Source organism: Boeremia exigua, assembly GCF_020726555.1.
Source record: "Boeremia exigua strain MPI-SDFR-AT-0100 chromosome Unknown C7974scaffold_9, whole genome shotgun sequence".
NCBI classification, from domain to species: Eukaryota; Fungi; Ascomycota; class Dothideomycetes; order Pleosporales; family Didymellaceae; genus Boeremia; species Boeremia exigua.
This window is the reverse complement of record NW_025763526.1, coordinates 622,277-642,074: the sequence shown is the minus strand read 5'-3', so window position 1 is coordinate 642,074 and position 19,798 is coordinate 622,277. Positions and strand designations below refer to the sequence as shown.

At 55.8% G+C, this 19,798-nt stretch overlaps 10 protein-coding genes across 10 annotated transcripts; 4 read left to right on the top strand and 6 right to left on the bottom strand.

Annotated features, from left to right (window-relative positions):
- Nucleotides 1-10: 10 nt before the first annotated feature.
- C7974DRAFT_398997 (Endonuclease/exonuclease/phosphatase) lies at nucleotides 11-2,540 on the bottom strand. Its single transcript, XM_046142373.1, has 3 exons — nucleotides 2,225-2,540; nucleotides 548-2,168; nucleotides 11-406 (listed from the first exon to the last, which is right to left on the bottom strand). Exons 1-3 carry the CDS (start codon nucleotides 2,439-2,441, stop codon nucleotides 316-318), a joined length of 1,929 nt encoding a protein of 642 aa, XP_045994620.1. The 5' UTR covers nucleotides 2,442-2,540; the 3' UTR covers nucleotides 11-315.
- Nucleotides 2,541-2,726: 186 nt separating this feature from the next.
- C7974DRAFT_415375 (cytochrome c oxidase-like protein subunit VIa) lies at nucleotides 2,727-3,340 on the top strand (the record flags this gene model as incomplete). The annotated part of the gene is made up of 3 exons (XM_046143886.1): nucleotides 2,727-2,929; nucleotides 3,071-3,239; nucleotides 3,293-3,340. 3 exons carry the CDS (start codon nucleotides 2,727-2,729, stop codon nucleotides 3,338-3,340), a joined length of 420 nt encoding a protein of 139 aa, XP_045994619.1.
- C7974DRAFT_227104 (anaphase-promoting complex subunit 5-domain-containing protein) lies at nucleotides 3,279-6,182 on the bottom strand. The gene is made up of 4 exons (XM_046137299.1): nucleotides 4,795-6,182; nucleotides 4,515-4,742; nucleotides 4,324-4,463; nucleotides 3,279-4,269 (listed from the first exon to the last, which is right to left on the bottom strand). The coding sequence occupies exons 1-4, from the start codon at nucleotides 5,995-5,997 to the stop codon at nucleotides 3,534-3,536; spliced, it is 2,307 nt and encodes a 768-aa protein (XP_045994618.1). The 5' UTR covers nucleotides 5,998-6,182; the 3' UTR covers nucleotides 3,279-3,533.
- A 111-nt stretch (nucleotides 6,183-6,293) lies between these two features.
- C7974DRAFT_398990 (complex I intermediate-associated protein 30-domain-containing protein) lies at nucleotides 6,294-7,288 on the bottom strand. Its single transcript, XM_046142372.1, has 2 exons — nucleotides 7,169-7,288; nucleotides 6,294-7,119 (listed from the first exon to the last, which is right to left on the bottom strand). The coding sequence occupies exons 1-2, from the start codon at nucleotides 7,248-7,250 to the stop codon at nucleotides 6,368-6,370; spliced, it is 834 nt and encodes a 277-aa protein (XP_045994617.1). The 5' UTR covers nucleotides 7,251-7,288; the 3' UTR covers nucleotides 6,294-6,367.
- A 66-nt stretch (nucleotides 7,289-7,354) lies between these two features.
- C7974DRAFT_398988 (mitochondrial carrier domain-containing protein) lies at nucleotides 7,355-9,011 on the top strand. The gene is made up of 2 exons (XM_046142371.1): nucleotides 7,355-7,710; nucleotides 7,768-9,011. Exons 1-2 carry the CDS (start codon nucleotides 7,532-7,534, stop codon nucleotides 8,729-8,731), a joined length of 1,143 nt encoding a protein of 380 aa, XP_045994616.1. The 5' UTR covers nucleotides 7,355-7,531; the 3' UTR covers nucleotides 8,732-9,011.
- A 129-nt stretch (nucleotides 9,012-9,140) lies between these two features.
- On the top strand, nucleotides 9,141-10,610 carry C7974DRAFT_426350 (uncharacterized protein). The gene is made up of 2 exons (XM_046144516.1): nucleotides 9,141-9,709; nucleotides 9,775-10,610. The coding sequence occupies exons 1-2, from the start codon at nucleotides 9,177-9,179 to the stop codon at nucleotides 10,277-10,279; spliced, it is 1,038 nt and encodes a 345-aa protein (XP_045994615.1). The 5' UTR covers nucleotides 9,141-9,176; the 3' UTR covers nucleotides 10,280-10,610.
- C7974DRAFT_398984 (translation initiation factor SUI1) lies at nucleotides 10,539-11,621 on the bottom strand. The gene is made up of 3 exons (XM_046142370.1): nucleotides 11,238-11,621; nucleotides 10,861-11,087; nucleotides 10,539-10,810 (listed from the first exon to the last, which is right to left on the bottom strand). The coding sequence occupies exons 1-3, from the start codon at nucleotides 11,344-11,346 to the stop codon at nucleotides 10,796-10,798; spliced, it is 351 nt and encodes a 116-aa protein (XP_045994614.1). The 5' UTR covers nucleotides 11,347-11,621; the 3' UTR covers nucleotides 10,539-10,795.
- Nucleotide 11,622: 1 nt separating this feature from the next.
- C7974DRAFT_398979 (uncharacterized protein) lies at nucleotides 11,623-12,688 on the bottom strand. Its single transcript, XM_046142369.1, has 8 exons — nucleotides 12,574-12,688; nucleotides 12,418-12,468; nucleotides 12,337-12,368; nucleotides 12,271-12,287; nucleotides 12,203-12,214; nucleotides 12,056-12,153; nucleotides 11,993-12,009; nucleotides 11,623-11,940 (listed from the first exon to the last, which is right to left on the bottom strand). Exons 1-8 carry the CDS (start codon nucleotides 12,617-12,619, stop codon nucleotides 11,848-11,850), a joined length of 366 nt encoding a protein of 121 aa, XP_045994613.1. The 5' UTR covers nucleotides 12,620-12,688; the 3' UTR covers nucleotides 11,623-11,847.
- Nucleotides 12,689-12,775: 87 nt separating this feature from the next.
- C7974DRAFT_363490 (uncharacterized protein) lies at nucleotides 12,776-18,396 on the top strand. The gene is made up of 8 exons (XM_046139762.1): nucleotides 12,776-14,021; nucleotides 14,069-14,279; nucleotides 14,328-14,972; nucleotides 15,022-15,320; nucleotides 15,368-16,542; nucleotides 16,595-16,836; nucleotides 16,884-17,170; nucleotides 17,217-18,396. The coding sequence occupies exons 1-8, from the start codon at nucleotides 13,006-13,008 to the stop codon at nucleotides 18,061-18,063; spliced, it is 4,722 nt and encodes a 1,573-aa protein (XP_045994612.1). The 5' UTR covers nucleotides 12,776-13,005; the 3' UTR covers nucleotides 18,064-18,396.
- C7974DRAFT_398966 (phosphoribosylaminoimidazole-succinocarboxamide synthase) lies at nucleotides 18,397-19,575 on the bottom strand. Its single transcript, XM_046142368.1, has 3 exons — nucleotides 19,329-19,575; nucleotides 19,212-19,249; nucleotides 18,397-19,157 (listed from the first exon to the last, which is right to left on the bottom strand). The coding sequence occupies exons 1-3, from the start codon at nucleotides 19,476-19,478 to the stop codon at nucleotides 18,443-18,445; spliced, it is 903 nt and encodes a 300-aa protein (XP_045994611.1). The 5' UTR covers nucleotides 19,479-19,575; the 3' UTR covers nucleotides 18,397-18,442.
- Between the last annotated feature and the right edge of the window lie 223 nt (nucleotides 19,576-19,798).

Here is a 19,798-nt window from a genome sequence, read left to right as displayed (position 1 = left end):
AGTCATGAGAGCTTCGCACCATAGTCGCAGCAGTGGTATTGCTCTAGGTATATAACTATCAACCTCATCTACCAGACAGCCGCCAGGGGACTGTGGTATGACCCTCCTTCTGCTGCTTCATCAATTGGGTTCGTGTCGTGCGTCGCCATGCCTTCAGCTCCACCTCTCGCGAGTAGCAGCTCAGATTCCTATCCTAATTCGCCTGCGTGCCTTCATCGTGTATAGCGACGTCGTAACCACCCATGTCCGTATCCGTGCTCGAAGGATGCGCATCCCTGTCTCAAGTGGAGACCGTTCGCGTCGGGTACCCGCGCATCAGTCGCTGTTCTTCCAATCGCTGGCCCAGATGAACGTCCCGCAGCGCCACTGTGTGCCCGATTCCTTCTGACCAGAGGGGCCAAGGGGTCTGTGCCGATGATGGTCAGCGCTGTACGAATCGTGAGCATCGCATGCTGCATGCGTGCCGCCGCCCCTTGCAGAAAAACAACTCGATGGTCAGAGAACAAAGACATCCATGCAAACGCTCGCGTATACTCGAGCTACGTACCTTGGACACATCCAGAACTGCCTCCCGCGATTAACACCAGGTTTCTTGGTTGTGAGCGTGATGCACGGCTCGGCGTGCCCTTCGCATCGTGGCGGCGGCCGCTTAGAGAATAGCTTAGTCCATCCCTCCTTTGACGCTTGCTGTACCGCAGCAGGATCGCAAAGCAAGAATGGTGATGTGGTGCTCTGACTGGCGGATGCTGCCGTTGAAGCCGTTGGCGGTGGGGTAATCTCGGTTCTGGCGTCTGCCGCTGCATTCGCTGGAAGGCTTGCATCACCATTGGCAGATGGCAAGGATTCCGAAGGGGGCGCGACTGTCGCGGCAAAGTCAGATTCGGAAACTTTGGATCGTGTCTGGAAGAATCCTTTCAACGATCGTTGGCCCTTTGCAAGTGAGGCTGCATTCGAATTGGTACTTGGGTTAGAGGACTTGGACCGCTTGATCGACTTGCTAGGCGACGCCGATGCAGATGCGCGGCGCTTCTCGGACAGCGCGAGAGGGCTTGTGGCTTGCACATTTCCACCATTCGTGGGTAACAAAGGGTTTGTCAGTCCCGCCAGTTCGGGTCCTTTGTCTATCCCTTGCGATGGCGCAGCATCCGCAGCCCCTCCCAATGCTGCCGCGGGTGATGGAAATGCAAATGCGTTTGCAGCTTTCGAAGCTGCAGGCTTCTTGCTGAACATGTCACGAATGTTCTGTCGTTTGTTGAACTCGGTGAGTAGCTTGCCTGAAAGTGGGGGAATGTCTTTCGTGCTGTACTCTCTCAACCTGACGCCGTCCTTGAACATTCCAGGTGGGTTCATGACGTCGATTATATGGTGCTCTTCATCCTCTACCCATTCTGATGTAACATTGCCCATGCCCAGCACCCGGTCTTTTGTTATTGCGTATACTGGGCAATGATCTGAGCCCATCAAGCCTTCCTGAATGTTTGAAGCCTTGAACCAATCCTTGATCTTGATGCTACAGAGCACAAAGTCGATGCGTGAGCCGAAGTTGCCTGGCCTTGCGTTGATCTTCTGCTCCCAGTGGGTGAACATGCCTTCGCGATCGGGGTGATATTCGCGACACAGATCGTACAGAACAGGCTCTTCTCTCCCTTCGTCTCGCTCGCCTACTACCTTGCCATTGAACAAGAGCTGGTTGAAGATCCGACGGTTCGGCGTGTTCAGATACTCGTCATGGGTCATGCCTTCCGCTTTCATGTTATCTTCTGCTTTCGCTGTGTCGATGAGATCGCGTGAAACGTTGAGATCGCCGGTCAAGATGACGTTCTTGCCCATCTTTGTAAGATTCCGTATCCGTGTATCGAGCATATCGAGGAAGCCGTAGCGGAAATTGTCACGCAGGCCATTGCTGTTGGCAGGGCTATAGACGCCAAACAGCACGAATGCAGGGAACTCGAGGACGAGACATCGACCTTCGGCATCGAGCGCAGCTGGATCGACTCCCAGTGCCTCAATGCGTGCCAGTGGCGGATAGCCTCCAATGCTTTCAGACTCAGGTCGTTCGCGGTACGGTGTTGACGAGCCAGGCGGACAGAGAACTCCAAGTATGCCTTCCTCGGCGCGAATTGGTGCACATACGGATTGGCGGGTGTAGATGCCAACACCAGAGTATCCTGCAGTATCATCAGCACGTGACACGATGCTGCATTGGGCCTGCGAGCAAGTGTACCTTTCTTGTGCTTGGGCAGGCTGAAGTAACAGTCCCAGCCAGGCACCAGAACCATATCATCAGTCAGGTCCTTACGCTGAATCTTCAGTTCCTGCATGATCACGATATCCGTCTCGAGGATGTCGAACATGGCGCTGAAGGTGCGGTTCTTGCGCCATGGCTCGTAGCCAAACGGGTTGCGGATGCCATTGACATTCCACGTCGTGATGCGGACCATTGTGCGTGGAGCTGGCGACGGTGCAGCCTCATCTTCGTCCGAAGCTCACAGTGGTGACAGTATATTGTTGATGACGGAGACGCGCCGCGCGCCTGCCCAATGCACTCGAAGCAGGCACGACGTCACATGGCAGCTCGCCGGTAGTGCCGGGGCAAGCGCAAACCACACAAACGTGCCAAGCCCAGCGGAAGCTCGAGCTTTCGCTCACACCACACCTCAGGTGTCATCGCCCGCAACGCCCACTATCGCTTCCACGCACCAATCTCCACTCCACCACCGCCCACCATGTTCGCCGCCCGAACTGTCGCCCGCCAGACCCCGCGCATGGCGCTCGCCCGCGCCCCCGCCCGCGCCGGCCGCCGCAACTACAGCTCCGAGACCAAGCAGCAGTTCGCCGGAGCCGAGGACAACGAGTTCAACCGCGAGCGTGCCCGCATCCAGGAGCACGGCGGAGAGAGCGGCGAGTTCTGGCGCAAGTTGAGCATCTAGTAAGTCGCTCCGAGCGTGCCAATCAGCGGCCGCGTATATGATGTTGGGATGACGGAGACGGGGGAGGGATATGGGGTGGCATTGGCGGCGCAAATGGGCCAATTGGGTCAGGAAAACATGTACTGACGATGCACTCACAGCGTCGCTCTTCCTTGCATCATCGTTGCTACCGTCAACGCCAAGGTCAGGTGGGATGCTCACTGGGAGCACGTCGCGCACGAGGAGCACGAGAACCCCCGCGAGGAGAGGCCCGAGTACCCCTACCAGAACATCCGCACCAAGAACTTCTTCTGGGGTGACGGTGACAAGGTGAGCCAGGTCTACTCGCTGTTCCTGAAGCAGTCATACTGATGCGACGACAGACCCTTTTCTGGAACGACAAGGTCAACTACCACAAGAAGGACGAGTAAACACTTTTATAACCATCAATTAACTGGTTCATGGTATCTTGGAAGTGCTCTCAGGCCCAATGTGTAAATACTAGGACGCAAGTGGCAGGCGTAGAACCAGCAATACATCTCTTTTGTACCTGACTTGCGCCTGCAATGCTGTCCGTCGTGTCTACCGCTACTAGCACTCATCTTGCAATGCAGCCCTTGCCACTCAGGTCTGCTCGATTCGCTTCATACCCTCTTCCCAAACACGATTGTGATTCTGGCTCCATTCTTCCGCCAACTTCTCGTCACCTCTCAGCTTCGCAATGATCGCCTTTTTCATGAGCTGCTCGCATTCGCCGTCGAGGTACGAGCTCTTCTTGAAGCAATCCCTCGCTCGGTCAATGTACAGCTCAGCCTTCGCAATGTAACTAGTCTGCAGTCGAGGCTCAGTCGCTTTCGCCGGGTCTGCTAGGCCCATGAATGAGTCGCCAAGGTGCGAGTACAGCGTGCCCGAAAGCATGTTGTCTCCATTCTCGAGAGAATGCGGCAGGACAGCCTCAAGCAGACGCTTAGCACTTGCGCATTCGCCCAGGTTGTTCAAGATATTGGCGAGCAGGCCGACTGCAGTCCACAGGCTGGGCATTAGCTTTGCTTTATATGCCACACTCGCAGCTCGCAATGCGACACTGAAGCCGTGCTCTGGTTTCCCTGCTCTGCGGAAAAGGTCGGCCTTCATGAGCAGCACGGAGATACGTTGTAAGATGTCGGCGTTGTCTTCCTTGAGCGACTCCGCAAGGCTCGAGATCGCTGTGAAAGCTGCCGCGTAGTCTCCTTTCGATACGAGGAAGTCGATGTATGCTTCGGAGAGCAGGAAATGAAGCTCGGGATCGAGAGCATCGGCAGACGAGCCTGTCGAAGGCTTAAGTGTCGCGAGTAGGTGAGAGCATGTTGACCAATCGGACCTAGAGACGTCAGACGACTTCTTTGAATGTAAGGAAGTGCAAGGGAAGCCGTACCTTCGGATCGCACGCTTGAGTTTGATGATGCCAACGCAGAGGATGATGTACTGTTTCGACTTCAAAGCCTTATTCTGGGACGCCGCGTTGATCAACTCGAACGCTTCGATAGCATCGTCATAACGCCCACTCTGGCTCATCTACATGCTTGTCAGTATATATTGAATGCAGTAGCAGGAACTTGAACGAACGATGAAGGCCTGTCGTCCTACGGCTCGAAGCTTCTCGTCAACCGGACACCTGGCTCCATGACAGTCAAGGAGCAACTCGCAATGCACATTGGCCAGGTGTGGTATCCCCAAACGGGAGTACAGGGTGGACTGCAGTAATATCTGGCTTCCGTAATGGTTGATAGTTTCCCTGATGTTGAGATGTGAAGACTGATAGATGTGTTCAAAGGCTCGAGATATCGAGTCACCCTGGTCATCCGTCAGTCGAATCTCACTTTTTCTTGTGTCTATACCGACATACCGTTGAGAGACTCAGCTTTGCCTCGTTTAGTAGCGTTGCACTTAGCAGGTTGTACATCTTCGTCTCGCGTGCCTTCGCTTTCAAGAACGCCAGGGCATCTCGCTCGCTCCCGAGCATGCTGATGTAGCCCGCGCTTTTCATCTGCTTGGGATATGCTTTGTTCATGTGGCTCAGCCAACTCAGACTGAAGCTCAAGCATGTCATATCCTGAGACTCTCTTGCAGTTGCAATTGTCTCGTTGATGGCGGCGATTGCTTCACCGAAGCAGCCAAAATCGGCTTGCAGTATGGCTGTATGAAGTAATGCATACTGGTAATGAACTTTCTCGCGTGTTTGCATGGCGTAGTCGTAATAGCGGTGCAAATTGTCGAATGCAGTCGTGTAATCCCCTGCTTTCCAGGCGTCGAAGAAGTTGACCAGGTGTGCCTGTTGATGCACTGTATCCGAAGACGCAAACATTCCACGAAGTTGAGTTCTCATAGCCTCTGGTACTCGGTCACCGAAGCGTTGTAGGCGCTCGAGTTGGAACTCCAATATGCGGTCGAGGTCGTCCAGACTCATGCCTTGCGTACCGGTTTCTGGTTCGTTGAGAGCCCCATAAGCAATCTCATACACGTCGTCACCTTCTTGCAAGCCCATATCTGCGACAACAGCATCAACGCCACTTGCAGCTAATCCAGCGAGACGCTTGGTCCATTTCGCTGTGGGTGCCCGATATTTGACAAAGGACGACCAGAGCGCAATCGTGTCCTCAAACTTCAACCTGTCAAACTCAAGGCGCGCCCGCCGCACGAAGATGCCCAAAGGAGAGGTCTTCGAGAGGTATACGCGTTCTTGCACCTCTCCTTCTGGGTTTGGCGGACTCATCAAGAGCTCGCCGAGGTTGTCGAAAAGAGAGTGTAGGGCATCGAATGAGTTCATCTCCCACATACTTTTGAGGAAGATATCCAGAAGCGTGCGGCCTGGCATATTGGATGCATGACCTTGGAGGACTTCTTCGAAGCTATCGATGGGGAAAAAGGAATCTTGAGATGCAGATGAGCGCTGGGATCTGGCGCTTGAAGAAGTTGGGGGGAGAGTGTTTGAGATGATGAAAGACAGAATGGGTATTGTAGCCGAGGATGGCAGCGTAGAGCTGCAGTACAATTGCAGCAGAACCAGCAGACTGATCTTCTGCGCTGTGAGATAGCGTGCTGTGCCCATTGCGACCTGCGCTTGCGACCAGGATTGCCTCAGAGAGTTCACTGATTACGATCTTGTTGACGTTGCTTATCCTTGCAACATATTTGTTAAGCGACCCCGATTCCAGGCTTGTGACAGTGGATTTGGAGAATCGGATAAGCAGATGTTTGGTTGGAGATATTCTTGCTGTTTACACGCGGTGAAAGGCAAGCGCGGGCTAAGCGAAACACCCGAACGCGTAGTCACGTTTATGGTTCGATGCATCACCCGTACACTGTTGTATGTCTCGATAGCAGATGCACGACAATTTTCGATATGTACATGGCAAACAGTGCAAAGGATCCATGCGCAGAATGTACCATTGCTAAATGATCGAGCAATCTCTACTTCCCTAACTATTTGTCTCGGTGATATCGCGCTCTGGTTTCTCCTGAGCGGAGTCTCTTCTCCCAACGTTCTTGTTATAATCCCCTCGCCGTTTCGAGCCAATGGGAAGTCCCTGAATGTGGCCTGGCGTATCCAAAAGAATATCGTCCTCTCTATTCGCGTTCGTCGCCCAAATATTGCCAATGCTAAGATCATAAGGACCGGGTATCCTATCTATCAGCGAGATGCCCACAGTGCGCACTTTCTGTGTCAACATCTCCCTCTGCGGTTCGACAACTTGACCGTGGTTCGTCCGGACGAACTCGCTCCACTTGATGAGCACGGTCTCCCACTCTCCCGGAGTCTTTGAATGCAGCAGATGCTGATGGATGTCTGTAGGCACGATTGAATCGGTCTGCACGTTCACGAAGTACTTGCGCCCGTCCGACTTGAACTGCATGGCCAAGTAGCCGTACATGCTGACATCCCAGTACGAAGGGCCAAAGATAGTGCGACCCCGCTCGAGTGTCCTCCACCCTGCATATCCTGTCCTCTGAATGTGCGGTTGATTGTGGGGTAGCTGTGTCGATATGGTGCCGTGGAAACATACGTGTGCGGGCGCAGTCTGGGTGACGGGGTGGTGATCGAGATTAACGGTTGAAAAGCCGCCGATGTCCTTGTCGCTCATTTTCTTGCATCCTTCCAGATCCTCGGCATCATTGAAGCGGACCAGAGGAAACGCTTTGCGGGGAGTGCTCAGGCCTTCAAGTTTGAGAGCTACACTGGTTAGCCGCAGTCGCATGAGCAAGCAGCCGACAAGACGCACCAACCTGCGAGAGGCGTTTGAATTCATCCAGGCTGCGGGACATGAAGCCCTTGGGCGCAAAGCATTGTGCTGTTGGGCGCATTGTGATTAATGGTCAGTATCAATTCTGGTCGAGGGAAGGCGACTTTGATGACGACCGCACGACCGCGGCGAACCATGCAGGCGCGCCGGCGCTGCTAGCGCGGCCCCAAAATTTGGTCTGGATGTCCGCATCTTGCATGCTGAAGATGCGCATGTATTTCGCCTTCTCCTAATTCGAACGACAAACTGAGCTGCGTCGTTCATTATCGCCTCTGCATACACGATACTTGTGTATGCCATCCAAACCGACTCCATTCCTTCCACGCGACGCGCAAACACTAGATGACCTTCGAAACCGCCTCCGCGCCTCGAGGCCTCCGAGAGAACCCACAGTTTGGGCAAACATCATTACCTTCTTCACGTGAACTCGGTGAGGTGGTTCCAGCGAAACTTCCAAATGGCGCTCCAGTAGCAGCCGGTCCTGTGTTTGCCAAATCATGGGCGCATTTCGTTGCTGGAGGGTGAGGCAAAACCTATTCAGGACCAGCATGACGCGATGGAAGACTGACAGAATCTAGTCTTGGTGGCATGGCCTCCGCGACCCTGACCGCACCGCTCGATGTACTCAAGACACGCCTGCAATCAACATACTACCAGCAACATCTTGCCGCTATGAGAGCCGCCCGAGGATTGCCACCCATCGAGACCATGTCATTTGCCCGTAGCTCACTGCTGCACGTTCGCGAAACGGGAGAGATTCTGTGGCAGGTTCCAAAGGTCGAGGGCTGGCGCGCGCTCTTCAAGGGTCTCGGTCCCAATCTGATCGGCGTCGTCCCTGCTCGCGCCATCAACTTTTACATGTACGGAAACACCAAGAAGGCCATCAGTACACATTTCAACAATGGGCAAGAAGCTGCATGGGTTCATCTGTGTTCTGCAGCTGCGGCCGGTATTGTGACTGGAACTGCAACAAACCCCATCTGGCTGGTGAAGACCCGACTACAGCTGGACAAGAGCATCCACTCCGATGGCCGCGGTCGCCAGTACAAGAACGCCCTTGATTGCACAATGCAGACCGTCAGGAAAGAGGGATTCTTCGGACTGTATCGAGGATTGACTGCCAGCTACCTTGGCGTGTCAGAGAGCACGCTGCAGTGGATGATGTACGAGCAGATGAAACTGGGTCTGGCGAGGCGAGCTGAGCGAGTCGCTGCGAGCGGACGCGCACCAACACTCTGGGACCAGACTGTCGATTGGACAGGCAAGCTCTCCGCCGCTGGTGCTGCCAAATTTGTCGCCGCTCTCCTGACGTACCCCCACGAGGTTGTCCGAACACGCCTACGACAGGCTCCTCAACAAGATGGACGTCTGAAGTACACTGGCCTGACGCAATGCTTCAAGCTCATCTGGAAAGAAGAGGGCATGGCCGCGCTCTACGGTGGACTTGTGCCTCACATGTTCCGCGTCGTGCCCAGTGCCGCCATCATGTTCGGCACGTACGAGGGCGTGCTCAAGCTCCTCGGCGAGTCGAGCAACATGTAAAGCATCCCTCCGACTTTCTTCACTTCGCATGTACAACATTTGACTGCATGGGCACGGCGTTGCAATTGGTTCTGAGCATATACTGACGGCGTCATCTACTCTGTGTGAATAATACCCACACATCTTCGATCTTATGGAGCGTTTGTAAATTAAAAGATGTATGGAAAAGGTGCTGGCTAGGTGGGACGAAGAAAGGTCATGGATGTAAGAGTACGAATCGTACGAGCCAGGAAAGACATGTATGAACAGTAAAATAATGACAACCACTTTGAATATGGAGAACCTACATTTGAATCCAAATGGCATGTGGTTGAAGCGTTCTAATGTACTTTGATAGACTGGCAGACTGAACCCTGGAGCGGTCGGAGAAGCGGCCTGTGCGTTTTGAACTTCGTGAACTTTGTTCTATCACGACGAAATCCACGCGGGCGCCACAACCTCCACAATGTCGACACATACCCCTCTTCGGATAGCCCGAACACCGGCGCACTCAATTCGCCGCCAGTGTCTCTTCCAACGGCGCCCCGTCCCGTCCACACCACGCTGCCTCGCCGCCGCGCCCGCGCGCGCCTTCTCCTCGACCCCAGCAGCCCGCCACCGAAAGGATGTCCGGCTCTATGACCCACGCATGCAGCTTGCGGGCGCCTCGAAAACCATCTGGGGCCACCCGGCGCCCAGCGTGCGCAACGGCAACAAGAGCCTCATGAGGGAGATGGCCGACGACATTGGCCTGCTGCAGAACACCATCATCCGCGCGCGCTTCCGCGACCTGCCCCGCCCCACCAGCTGGGAGTTTTACAGCTACTTCTGGGCGCTGATCAAGGCGAAAGCCACCGCGGTGTACACGCGCTCGCACTTCAACCGCTGCGCGCACAAGAAGGGCGCCAAGTCGTATCTGCCCATCGACTTCCTCAACCAGAAGCAGCTCAAGGACACCGCGAAGAACATGTACACCCGCTACTACGAGGCCCTGGCTAGGTACGCCTCCCCGCTCGGGGAAACCCCGTTTCACGCGAGACACCGCGAGCTAACCGCCCCTCCAGCGCCGACACAAAGGCCCTGCGCGACCTGTGCCTGACCCCCCTCGCCAACGCAGCGCGCACCCAGATCAACGCGCGCGGCGTCAAGGTGTCGTGGCAACTGCTGAAGTTCAAATCCGCACGCATCGTCTCGCACCGCTGCTCGCCGCTCGGCGGCGAGTACCAGGACACCTCGTACCGGCAGTGCGTGGTGCGGCTCGAGTCGGAGCAGCAGCTGACTGTGGTGCCGATTATGCCGCGCGCCGGGCAGCGCAGCACGGGCGGGACGGCGTGGGCGCCCGGCGCAGCGCCGAAGCAGAAAGCCGCTGGTGCTCTGTCCGCAGAGAGCGAGGATGTGCGGACTGAGACGGTCGTGGAGTACGTGGTTCTGCAGACACGGGTCATGGAGGGCAAGCTGGATGAGGAGTGGAAGTTGTGGGGCTTCACGACTGAGTCCACGCCAGCGAGGATCGAGGAGGACGAGGCGTACTGGAGGAAGATGCTGGATATGCAGACTCAGGCAGCATGAGCGTGAGGTTGCATTCTCCGAAGCGCGAGATTGTGAAGCGACGACATTGTAAACATAGTCATGTACATGCCAAGACATAGGCCATTGTATAATTCCTGTCAGATCGACGATAAGGCTGTTGTTTCTATACATGCACGTTGCGGACACTACATAGATCATCAAGTCTGCAGGGTGAGTGAGCCCGCTGTGCTCAGTGCCAGGCAATCGGCAACAGAGCCGACAGTGCAACGTCACGAGTGGGGCAGCAGTGGGGAACGTATTCAAGGGTGGGAGTGTGTATATTCATGTCGTGAAAATTCTAGCCATTCTCGTCATGATAGACGCATGAAGCACTCCCACTGTCCAGCGCATACTGCAAACGTCCCGTGGTCTCCGTCCTATCGGCAGGTCGTGCCGTTTCTTCCGTGTCAGCCTCAGCAAAAAGAGCGCCATAAACGAGTGAGGGGAAACGCCTGTATCCCGCGGCACCCAGCTCGGAGCGGGTGGCGGGAGGAGAGGACTCGCAGTTGATAGCGTCTAGAAACCGTGGACCTGTGTCGTGTCAGCATGTCGGCTAGGCTGCGAGGGCGCTCGTGACTCACCTTGATGGTCTTTCCATCAAGACCAAGGCCCTCCTTCTTGTCGGTCAAGAAGTCTTGGATGTCCTTGCGCTGATCTCCCTGGAGTTGGATGACCTCACCCATCTCGGTGTCTGCGACTATGGTTCCATTGCAGGCAAACTTCTTCTTGATGACCTTGAGGATCTTCTTCTGGTCGAACTTCTTAGGCAGACCTTGCACGGTGGTCAACGTCTTGCGGCCATTACGCTCTGCGTCGTGTTAGCGTGAGCTCCTTAATTATTTGGTATTGACTGCGGTGCTGCGCGTTGAGGGTCGCAGAATTTTAGGGGGTTGGGTAAGCGGGTGCGGACACGTTGCTGCGCAGGCCAGGCTGCACGCGCAGACATGCGAATACGTACGTTGGATACGGATGTGAATGTAGTCCTGGGACTGCGCTGAGGACTTCTCGCCGGTGCCTTCATCGGCTTCCGCGAACGGGTCGAAGGTCTTAAGATTCTCGATGGACATACAAACAACTGTTGCCTGTGCGCTGTGGGTGGGTTTGTTGTTGCGTTCGCGGGGGTACAGAATACCGGTTGAGCTGAGAGTGGATGCGCGTAAGTCTGGGGGGTGGTCGTGTGAGTGGAGTGTGAGAGTGATGCCCAGGTGTTTCTTGAAGGGAAGTAGTTGGTGGGGCGCAGCTGCCCGCTCCCCGCCGCAGGGGGCACAGACCGGCCATTTGCGTCGTGCCCTCCCCCTCAAGAGTCAAGCCTGGTTCGTAAGGCACGAAGATGGAACATCAATGGTCAGGCTGCAAGATGCTCGGCTTTGGAGCTGGTTCGCTTGCGAGAATTACATGTATCTATTCAACGCTGGATGTATTATTTTAGGCCTCCATCGCTGGAGCTTCGCTCTGTGGGTCATGGCTTGCTTCTCTCACTACACGGTTACACAGTGCACCTGTTGTGCTCCACGACCTAGCGCGCCACCACTGACCACAGCAACGCTTCATGCATGCATGGTGAAAAACTACGACGGAGGCGCCGCAGCCGGTGCTGCCTGTGTTCCAGTACCTGTACCAATGCTGCCGGGCGGGGGAGGCAGGATGAGGGAAGAGTAGCTCTGTAGCACCAATCAGCCATCTGAGCAGCGTCAGGGCAGGCGCGTCACTTACGACAATCAGAGACATAACTGCAGCACGTTAGTGAGGCTGGTTGACGGCGGGCCGAGTACGTACCAGCCATGCCGACGGAGAAGTAAGCCGGAGTGGTCGACGTCTTCTTCTGCTCTGAGGTCTCAGCGAGCCACGACTGCACGGAGAAGACCACGGACACCCTGCAGCGAATCAGTGGGAGGTCGCGCAGAGGCGAGCTGAGCAACATACCAGCCGATCATCCTAGTCGAGAGGAGCCATGTCAGTGCTGCAAGCCAATTTAGATAGGGGCGCCGTACTTGTTCCGGGTGAATATCTGGTCGTCATATCAGCCGTGCAACGTAGACGCAGCGAGTGGGACCTACCGCAGCCATCGGCAGCGTGCTCGCCATTGTGCCTGCACTTGCATCAGTATCGCGGCGGCAAGCAGACAAAGACAGGCCTACTGGACATGTTCTCGTCGGACTTGTCCCTGGCCGGCTCGGCATAGGGCACGACTGTGAGAGGTCAGTGCACGTGACCTACGGCCGGAAGCATGGTTGCGTATAGGGGACGCAGCGAGCGGGCGGGCGCCGGCGGCCATTGGGGGCGGCTGGACGTACTGAGGTCGGCGCGGCGCATGTCCTTCTTGCCCTGGAGTGAGGCCATGGTGGAGCGGCGTGGGGGGGTACGGCCGGGTGGGGACGAAGATTGAGAGGGTGCAGGTGGTGGTGGTGCCGCAACGTGATGGTGCGGTGGAGCTGGGGGCCACAGGGCCGACTCGCGGCGCATCGGCAGAGCTGGGACGAGCGCGGTCATCCCATCCAGATCGGAACGCCTCAACACGTCCGTGTCCGTGACTACCCACCGTTGCCAGACCCTGCGCGGCTGCAGACCCCTCGGCCTCCCTCGAGCCTCCGTCCCCGACGTCTCTCGCGCGCTGCCAGCCTTCTGCCCGCACATGTGCAGCCCGCCGCTCGCCTCAGCTGCCCGACGCCCCGTCTCCCTTCGCTCCGGCCGCGCATCTCGTCGACGATGAACCCGCTCTCGATGCGATGACCTCTCGTCCTGGCCCGGGAATACATGAGCAGTCCCGTGGCAGTGGAGTGCCGCCGCGGAATCCGCAGGTGCGGCGGCGCCCGTCGAAGCCGCTCAACACGGCGCTTCCGCCGCCCGAGTGCATCGATCCCGCCCTGGAGGACGAGCGCCCTCCCGCACCCCATGGCGCCGCCGAGCCCGCACGCCCACTGCCGCGGGGGCGGCCCCAGCTGTTCTACGCCGCCGCCCCGAGCGACGGCCTCGAGCTGCCCGCCCACGCCGCCTTCCCCTACCAGCCGACCGCGAACCTGCCCGTGCCGCCGCGCCCGGGCTCCGTCCTGCTGCGCGATGCGGCGAGCCAGCGGCGCATGGCTCCAGGCGGGTCGGGCGTGAAGGAGCACCCCAGCACACACCCGCCCGAGGTCGTCACCGCGCCCGTCCACTTCCCCGGCGGCCGCGCCGCTGACGTGTTTCCGTGGACCGGCACCAACCCCGAGGACACGCTGACGGAGGCGCTGGTCAAGGGCGGCATCAGCAACAAGCCGCAGATCATGAACGAGACGAACACGGCCCGCCCGTCGCTGTGGTCGAACCTGAAGAACAAGTCGGGCCTGTCGACGCTGTCGACGCTGTTCGTCGCCGTGCTGGAGAAGCGCCAGCAGGCCGGCCGGCTGCAGGAGCCGAACACCTTCAAGCCTCCCCCGCGCCTGACCCTGCGCGACACTGCCAGAGAGCAGTGGCTATACGACCTGTCGAATCCCGCCATCGGGCTGCGTCGTCTGAGCCGCACCATCCCTCACGGCCTCACCGGCAAGGTGCTGTTGGAGCAGTGTCTCAACAAGAACATACCTCTCCCGCGCGCCCTGTGGCTGGCCAAATGCGTGGGCATCAACGAGCTGCGCGCCCACAAGCGCAAGGGCCAGGCCGGCACCGTGACGTGGGTCCGAGGCTGGACAAGCTCGGTAGAGCAATTTTTGGACAGCATCCTCGCTGGCGTTGGCACTGGTGAATGGAAGCAACGCATGACGTACTCGTAAGCCATCCTCAACACCGGATGGCGAGCAAGCTAACCCAGCGCAGTCTTCAACTGGCAACATTTCTGTACAAGGAGAGCCTGCTGGACATGGACCACTTTCTCGACTGGATCCTCCACAGCATGGGAGCATCTTCGTCCGAGCGCCTGTTCATCTGGCTTCTTATTGTATCCATTCCGGCGTACTGGCAGGGACTCACTTCATGTCGAATGCGTGGGAAGCGCCTGGCAGAGGCGCTGCTCAGCCACGTGACTAAGGCGAGCTCGATCCGTATAACATAGCTCTCATGTGCTAACAAACAGCAGCTTTCCCAACATGATCCCCACGCACCGCCGTCTCGAATGACGCACTTTCTTGAAAGCACCCTGATCAAGCTTCTCACCATTCGCCCTGCATGTTTACTCCTTCCGGATACCTGGGATCAACAAAGTATCACTCTCAACGCTCTTACAGAGAAGATGAATCATCCTCAGATAGTGTATAACGTAAGGAAATTGGACGAGCGGAATCGCAGGCTGCAGCAATCATCCAAGATTGCCCCGGCAGCTTCTATGACATCTGCGGCCCAGGTCTACCGCATCTTAGACAACGTTGATTACATCAACATGGTTCGCATAGACGAGATCTCTACCGATTGCATGGAGGTCATTCAAGCCCCCGTCAAACTGGTGTCGGTGCTGCTTCAGTGGGCATGTTCGTGTTATCGAGAAGGCTCATACAGGGCGTGCTTGGCAACCCGATTGCTCCGCAGATGGGCTCATCTTGGTGCAGACATGTATGATTGCATTACAACATATCTTGAGAGTATGAGCTGGGCTCAAAGTGGCGATCCTCGCAAGGTTTTCAAGATCATTTCCGAATTAGTACGCTCGAAGACATTTGCAGCTGGTCGCTATATGCAATGGCTCATCGCCACTGGATCAATTGCGCTGAATGTTGATCTATCACTGGTAAGGCATGTCCTTCTTCAAGCGAGACTGAAAGCTTACCATCGATCAGCCTGAAGCGTGGCCCGTACGTCTAATCACGGAGATACCTATCAGTGGGTTACCAGACCAAGTACGCACTTTGCGTGCGACACTGCTTCGTGGGACAGCTCACTCTGCGGATTGGGAAGAACGGCTCTTGCACCATGCCAAGCTTGCACTTGCCCAGCAATTACCTGTGTTGTGTGGGACAAGCTTTTCGGATTTAGGCAGTCCTAAGCTCGATATTGACAACCTTGGGTCTACAGTCAGAATTGAACTTGGCATGTGGCTACGTCACCAAGTCGCCCAAAATGCTGAAGTTAACGAACAGTAGGTCATTCCGTCATGTTGTGCCTGCACTTCGCTAACATTTCCAGCGTACCCACGAAAGATCCCGCTGTCGAAGAGACTGCTTTGGTCTCCCTCATTACGCCGTATGACTTCCACACAGTTCGGTCTTACCTGGAGCAGTTTGAAGATCTTCCACTCCTCGCGGATATCGTCAACATTGCAACCTCGTCACTGGACCCTAGTGTACTCGCTTCTGCCACGGATACGATGCATTACCACCTGAAAGCGTTTCGCGCCATTGGTGCCTTCGACTCCCTGTTTACGAGAGTGGTGAATCGGTACGCCGCCATTCGGACTATACGATTCCCCGAACGCGAACTGCTGCTCAGCCTATTCAACTTGACACGAACGCTGCGGCTGGAGAATTCACTTCTACAGCTCCTCAACTACGATATAAGCCGATTGGATCAGAAGAACTCAATGGCCGCCTGCTCCCCAGCCTCCGACAATATGGGCGAGGCAATGTGCAGTGTACCTTCTAATCCCGAAGAGGAGATTGAGCGCATACTTTCAAGCGGCAATTCTATGGATCAGCAGGTTATGGCTCGTGTGCTACGCAAAATCACCAGTAGCTTACAAGACTGTATCAGCAAGAATCTTTTGCAGTCTGATAGCTATTCTGGATGGTTCTATCGTCTGCGTAGCTTCGACGACTCAACCTTCGATGTGGTCCTGAACGAGTGGGTGAATCTTTGCTTGCTCAATCACCAAGTCGAAGTTCTGTTTCTTGCGTTACCCACCCTTGTCGGGTCAGGCTGCATGCCGCTTTCTGGATTTTTGGATAGCTTGCGAGCCTATGTAGGCAAGACGGCACCTGGGCAGCCTGAGATAGCCTTCCGCGTTGCTCTGGAAGGTCTTCAGAGCCTGCTTCCTTCCGAAATCTTGGCGGGTACATGGTCACCTCAAGACAGATATCGCTACCGGCTTGAGCAACACAACTTGTGCTATGACGCAGACGCGCGTGTGCTACAGTTCATTGGCGAACTCGTTGACCTTGGAACATCCTTGCCAATTCAAAAGGTCGGGCAGCAGTTGTCCGGTCTGCTATCCTCCAGTGCCGTGCTTGACATCTTCAAACACTACACCCTTGCAGATGCTGCTTCTCTCTCCAAGCTTCGGACGGCAGGTCTGAATGGAAGCCTGAGGAAACAATACCTCAAAGTTTTGTTCAGCACATTGCTAGATCCTGATCGTTCTCTCGGTAAACACCCTCAGTCTCCACCTCTGCTCCTCATCACTTACACAAACATCAGGTCTGGCTACGAGAACTCCCGAACAGCAGATACTTGCAGTTTTCGACATAGCCAGCGAGTTGTCGATGCCTTTCTGCCGATCCATGGTCCAGCAGATCTTCGAGACGGACACATCGTCGATGGATCATTCATCGGACAATCTCTCCGCCACCTTGTTGAGCGCCATCAAGTCCGCCCTGGAGAAAGACCAGTCGTCCGGTCTAGAGCTTCTAGCCACCCTAGATAGTTCTCTCACGGACAAGGTACGTCAGACTTTTACGCCCGCCTGTGGCTGTCCTAACGTGTGTAGATACGACAACATGCAGAACGTGAGATTATTGATGCATCATCTTTCCTGACTACCTCATCGTCTGATGCGCTGGGCTTAGGGCAGACTACCCCAGCATTGGTCCAGAAGTATCTTGCGGTCATCGACCTTACCGCAGGAGAGGGCTCGGAAACCGTCGACCAGTCGACTATGTTGATAGCATTGGTGGATAGATTCAAGGGCGTGGCTCAAGCTTTGACTTCCTTGAGTGGTACTGGGAATCCGCCGAGTCACATCGACAACTCGACGGTGTCCGACTTGTACACATGGTATGATTATCAACTACTCTAGCATGTCCTCACTGACCATCGTTAGGACGAACGCCCTATTCCGCGTACTACTATCGCACAGTACTTCGCTTGTACAGAACGCATCGCATCAGCACCAGAGTGCTCTCATGATCGCTCTGAAATCTTTGATCGTTCATCCGACGCTTGAAGTCTATCCACGGATAGCTGAACACATCTTCGACGTAGCTGTCGTTCTGTCTGACCTCCTGTCTGACGATGTCCGCATCCAGCTCGCTCGTGCTGAGAGTGCAGCGTACGCTGATGACCCTCGATGCCTGTTCATCGTTGGCCCTACGACGCTGCTCGATGGCTGGCTTGTTTTGACCAAGCCCTTACAGCCCACTCAGAATCCTGCTTCCTCACAACTGCAACCTCCCACCTCCGTTCAAAACCAGCATCAGTTTCCGCAGATGCCCAGCTCGACCGCTCCGACGCCTCAGCAACGATACTTGAGCCAACAGCAGCAACGCCAACAACAGATGCAGGCGCAACAAGCACAACAAATGCGAAGCTACCCTCAGTACACCCAACACACACATCCGCAAAACAAGATGCTTCCTGCACAACTGCAACGTACGCCCTCGAACCAACCGACTCCTACACCTCTCCAACAAATGCAGCACATGCAGCACATGCAAAGCCTTGCGCAACAGCGTGCGACGCAGCCGTCGCCCGTACAGTCTCAACGTCCTTCCCTAGCAGCAGGTGGACCTGGGGCTCCGACAGGCAAATTGCCAGTAGCACAGCCAAAAGAGTTTAGACAGTTCCCCTACGCACAACCCAGATGGGAAATCCTGGCCGAGAGTTCCGGCAACCCCAACGCAAACGAGACGGCGATCAACTTGAGCCTGTTCGGCGCTCGGAGAGTGTGAGCACGCTCAGACGTCTCGTCAATTCCTTCTCGCCTCTTCATGTTCATTTCGACGTTTCTTTTGTTCGACGTTCTAGGGTATTGGTTTCACATGCATGCAGCGTAGTGGCGTTGATTATTAGGAAGCTCCTCATGACATGCCTGCATCGCAACGGCGTTGGGTGTTTTGACCAACTAGCATTGAGCAGTTGTATATATACGAATCTCGGTACAGCGAAACATGGGTACAGCGTTTCAAGTGAAGATGCTGAAGTCGGAGGGTTATTGATTTGTTGCATACGAGTACGCAGTGTCTACGGTAGATTAAGAAGCCCGAAGGCACATGAAACCACAGTCTCCCGTGTCTTACTTGCATGCAAAAGAAACTCTGCGGGTTCACTTTATGCAGACTTTCCGGTGATCTTCTCATACGCCTCGCGGTACTTCGCCGCTGTCTGTTGCACAATTTCCTCAGGCACCTTGACCCCCTCCTTCCCCTTCAGCCCATTGCTCGTCAGCCAGTCGCGCAAGAACTGCTTATCAAAGCTCGGCTGAGCCTTGCCCAAGTTCTGCTCCCACGTCTCCTTGGGCCAGAAGCGACTGCTATCCGGGGTCAGCACCTCATCAACCAGCACCACCTCGCCCGCCTCATCAAGCCCAAACTCAAACTTGGTATCCGCAAGCACAATGCCCACGGCCTCGGCGCGCCTCGCGGCCGCCTCGTAGATCAGCAGACTCAGCTCCTCGACGCGCGCCGCAATCTTCGCGTCCGCGATGATCTCGCGCGCCTTCTGCGGCGAAATGTTCTCGTCCTTGTCGCCGAGCTCGGCCTTTGTGCTCGGCGTCCACAGCGCCTGCGGCAGCTTCTGGCCCTCGACGAGTCCCGCGGGGAGCGGGATGCCGTTCACCGTGCCGGACTTGGTGTACTCGGACCAGCCGGAGCCGGTGATGTAGCCGCGCACAATGGATTCGATGGGGATGATGCGCAGGCGCCGGACTTGCATGGAGCGGTCTTGGAAGCTGGTTAGGGATGAGATGGGGCCCGGGAGCACGTTGCTGATGTAGTGGGTCTTCAGGCCGGGGACTTGCTGCGGGAGGTAGTTGAACCAGTAGATGCTGGGTGTGGTGTTAATGTTGGGTCCGAAGGTTAGTCAGTGTGGTGATTTGTACCTCATGGCAGTGAGCAGAGCACCCTTTCCTGGAATACCCTGTGACCCTATCAGTAAAGTTTCTATGACAGGTGGCTTGGCTCTGCATTTTTGATTGTTTTTCCACAGTCCTACTCACATTCTCCATGATCACATCGTACGCCGATATGCGGTCGCTCGCGACGAAAAGCAGTGTGTCATCGTCAACTGCGAACAAGTCGCGCACTTTGCCGGATGCTACCTTGGGCAGCTTGCCCTGGACATCAATGGTGGTGACTGTTTCCGACATCTTAACTATTCAATTGCTTGTTGAGGTTGTGCGACTCAATCGTTGCCCAACTTGGTTCGAGTATTTAAATTGTGCTGCATGACGCTAAAGTGGGTCCAGCAGGGTCTGCGGGGCATAACGTCCTTTCACAGGTGAAGATGGAGTGTTCTTCCTCACTACACTCTTTGATTGATTTTTGCTGAAAGGGAAATTATGACACGTGCTTGTAATAATATGGTAGTGTTCCTCGCCATCAGATACTCAAACGCAAAAGTGACGAACCCCCCCCCTGCCCTGTGCCTGATGGAGGCCTGGGTATCTGAGCGCTCATTGGTTCACGC

Excerpts from the sequence above, each read along its gene's own strand:
- C7974DRAFT_398984 (XM_046142370.1), bottom strand. The coding sequence starts at position 11,346 with ATGTCCATCGAGAATCTTAAGACCTTCGACCCGTTCGCGGAAGCCGAT. Across the intron at positions 11,088-11,237 it reads CATTCACATCCGTATCCAAC|AGCGTAATGGCCGCAAGACG; the intron begins GTACGTATTCGC and ends AACACGACGCAG.
- C7974DRAFT_398997 (XM_046142373.1), bottom strand. The coding sequence starts at position 2,441 with ATGGTCCGCATCACGACGTGGAATGTCAATGGCATCCGCAACCCGTTT. Across the intron at positions 2,169-2,224 it reads CCTGCCCAAGCACAAGAAAG|GATACTCTGGTGTTGGCATC; the intron begins GTACACTTGCTC and ends ATGATACTGCAG. Across the intron at positions 407-547 it reads CAGTTCTGGATGTGTCCAAG|ACCCCTTGGCCCCTCTGGTC; the intron begins GTACGTAGCTCG and ends TCATCGGCACAG.
- C7974DRAFT_398966 (XM_046142368.1), bottom strand. The coding sequence starts at position 19,478 with ATGTCGGAAACAGTCACCACCATTGATGTCCAGGGCAAGCTGCCCAAG. Across the intron at positions 19,250-19,328 it reads ACGATGTGATCATGGAGAAT|GGTATTCCAGGAAAGGGTGC; the intron begins GTGAGTAGGACT and ends ATAGGGTCACAG. Across the intron at positions 19,158-19,211 it reads GCTCTGCTCACTGCCATGAG|CATCTACTGGTTCAACTACC; the intron begins GTACAAATCACC and ends CACCACACCCAG.
- C7974DRAFT_363490 (XM_046139762.1), top strand. The coding sequence starts at position 13,006 with ATGACCTCTCGTCCTGGCCCGGGAATACATGAGCAGTCCCGTGGCAGT. Across the intron at positions 16,543-16,594 it reads AGATCCTGATCGTTCTCTCG|GTCTGGCTACGAGAACTCCC; the intron begins GTAAACACCCTC and ends CACAAACATCAG. Across the intron at positions 17,171-17,216 it reads GTGTCCGACTTGTACACATG|GACGAACGCCCTATTCCGCG; the intron begins GTATGATTATCA and ends GACCATCGTTAG.
- C7974DRAFT_227104 (XM_046137299.1), bottom strand. The coding sequence starts at position 5,997 with ATGGGCACAGCACGCTATCTCACAGCGCAGAAGATCAGTCTGCTGGTT. Across the intron at positions 4,743-4,794 it reads CAAAGCTGAGTCTCTCAACG|GGTGACTCGATATCTCGAGC; the intron begins GTATGTCGGTAT and ends ACGGATGACCAG. Across the intron at positions 4,464-4,514 it reads TAGGACGACAGGCCTTCATC|ATGAGCCAGAGTGGGCGTTA; the intron begins GTTCGTTCAAGT and ends ACAAGCATGTAG.
- C7974DRAFT_398988 (XM_046142371.1), top strand. The coding sequence starts at position 7,532 with ATGACCTTCGAAACCGCCTCCGCGCCTCGAGGCCTCCGAGAGAACCCA. Across the intron at positions 7,711-7,767 it reads GCGCATTTCGTTGCTGGAGG|TCTTGGTGGCATGGCCTCCG; the intron begins GTGAGGCAAAAC and ends GACAGAATCTAG.
- C7974DRAFT_426350 (XM_046144516.1), top strand. The coding sequence starts at position 9,177 with ATGTCGACACATACCCCTCTTCGGATAGCCCGAACACCGGCGCACTCA. Across the intron at positions 9,710-9,774 it reads TACTACGAGGCCCTGGCTAG|CGCCGACACAAAGGCCCTGC; the intron begins GTACGCCTCCCC and ends CCGCCCCTCCAG.
- C7974DRAFT_398979 (XM_046142369.1), bottom strand. The coding sequence starts at position 12,619 with ATGGCCTCACTCCAGGGCAAGAAGGACATGCGCCGCGCCGACCTCA. Across the intron at positions 12,469-12,573 it reads CATGCGCCGCGCCGACCTCA|TCGTGCCCTATGCCGAGCCG; the intron begins GTACGTCCAGCC and ends GACCTCTCACAG. Across the intron at positions 12,369-12,417 it reads GTCCGACGAGAACATGTCCA|GCACAATGGCGAGCACGCTG; the intron begins GTAGGCCTGTCT and ends ATGCAAGTGCAG.
- C7974DRAFT_398990 (XM_046142372.1), bottom strand. The coding sequence starts at position 7,250 with ATGCGCCCAACAGCACAATGCTTTGCGCCCAAGGGCTTCATGTCCCGC. Across the intron at positions 7,120-7,168 it reads CAAACGCCTCTCGCAGGTTG|CTCTCAAACTTGAAGGCCTG; the intron begins GTGCGTCTTGTC and ends TAACCAGTGTAG.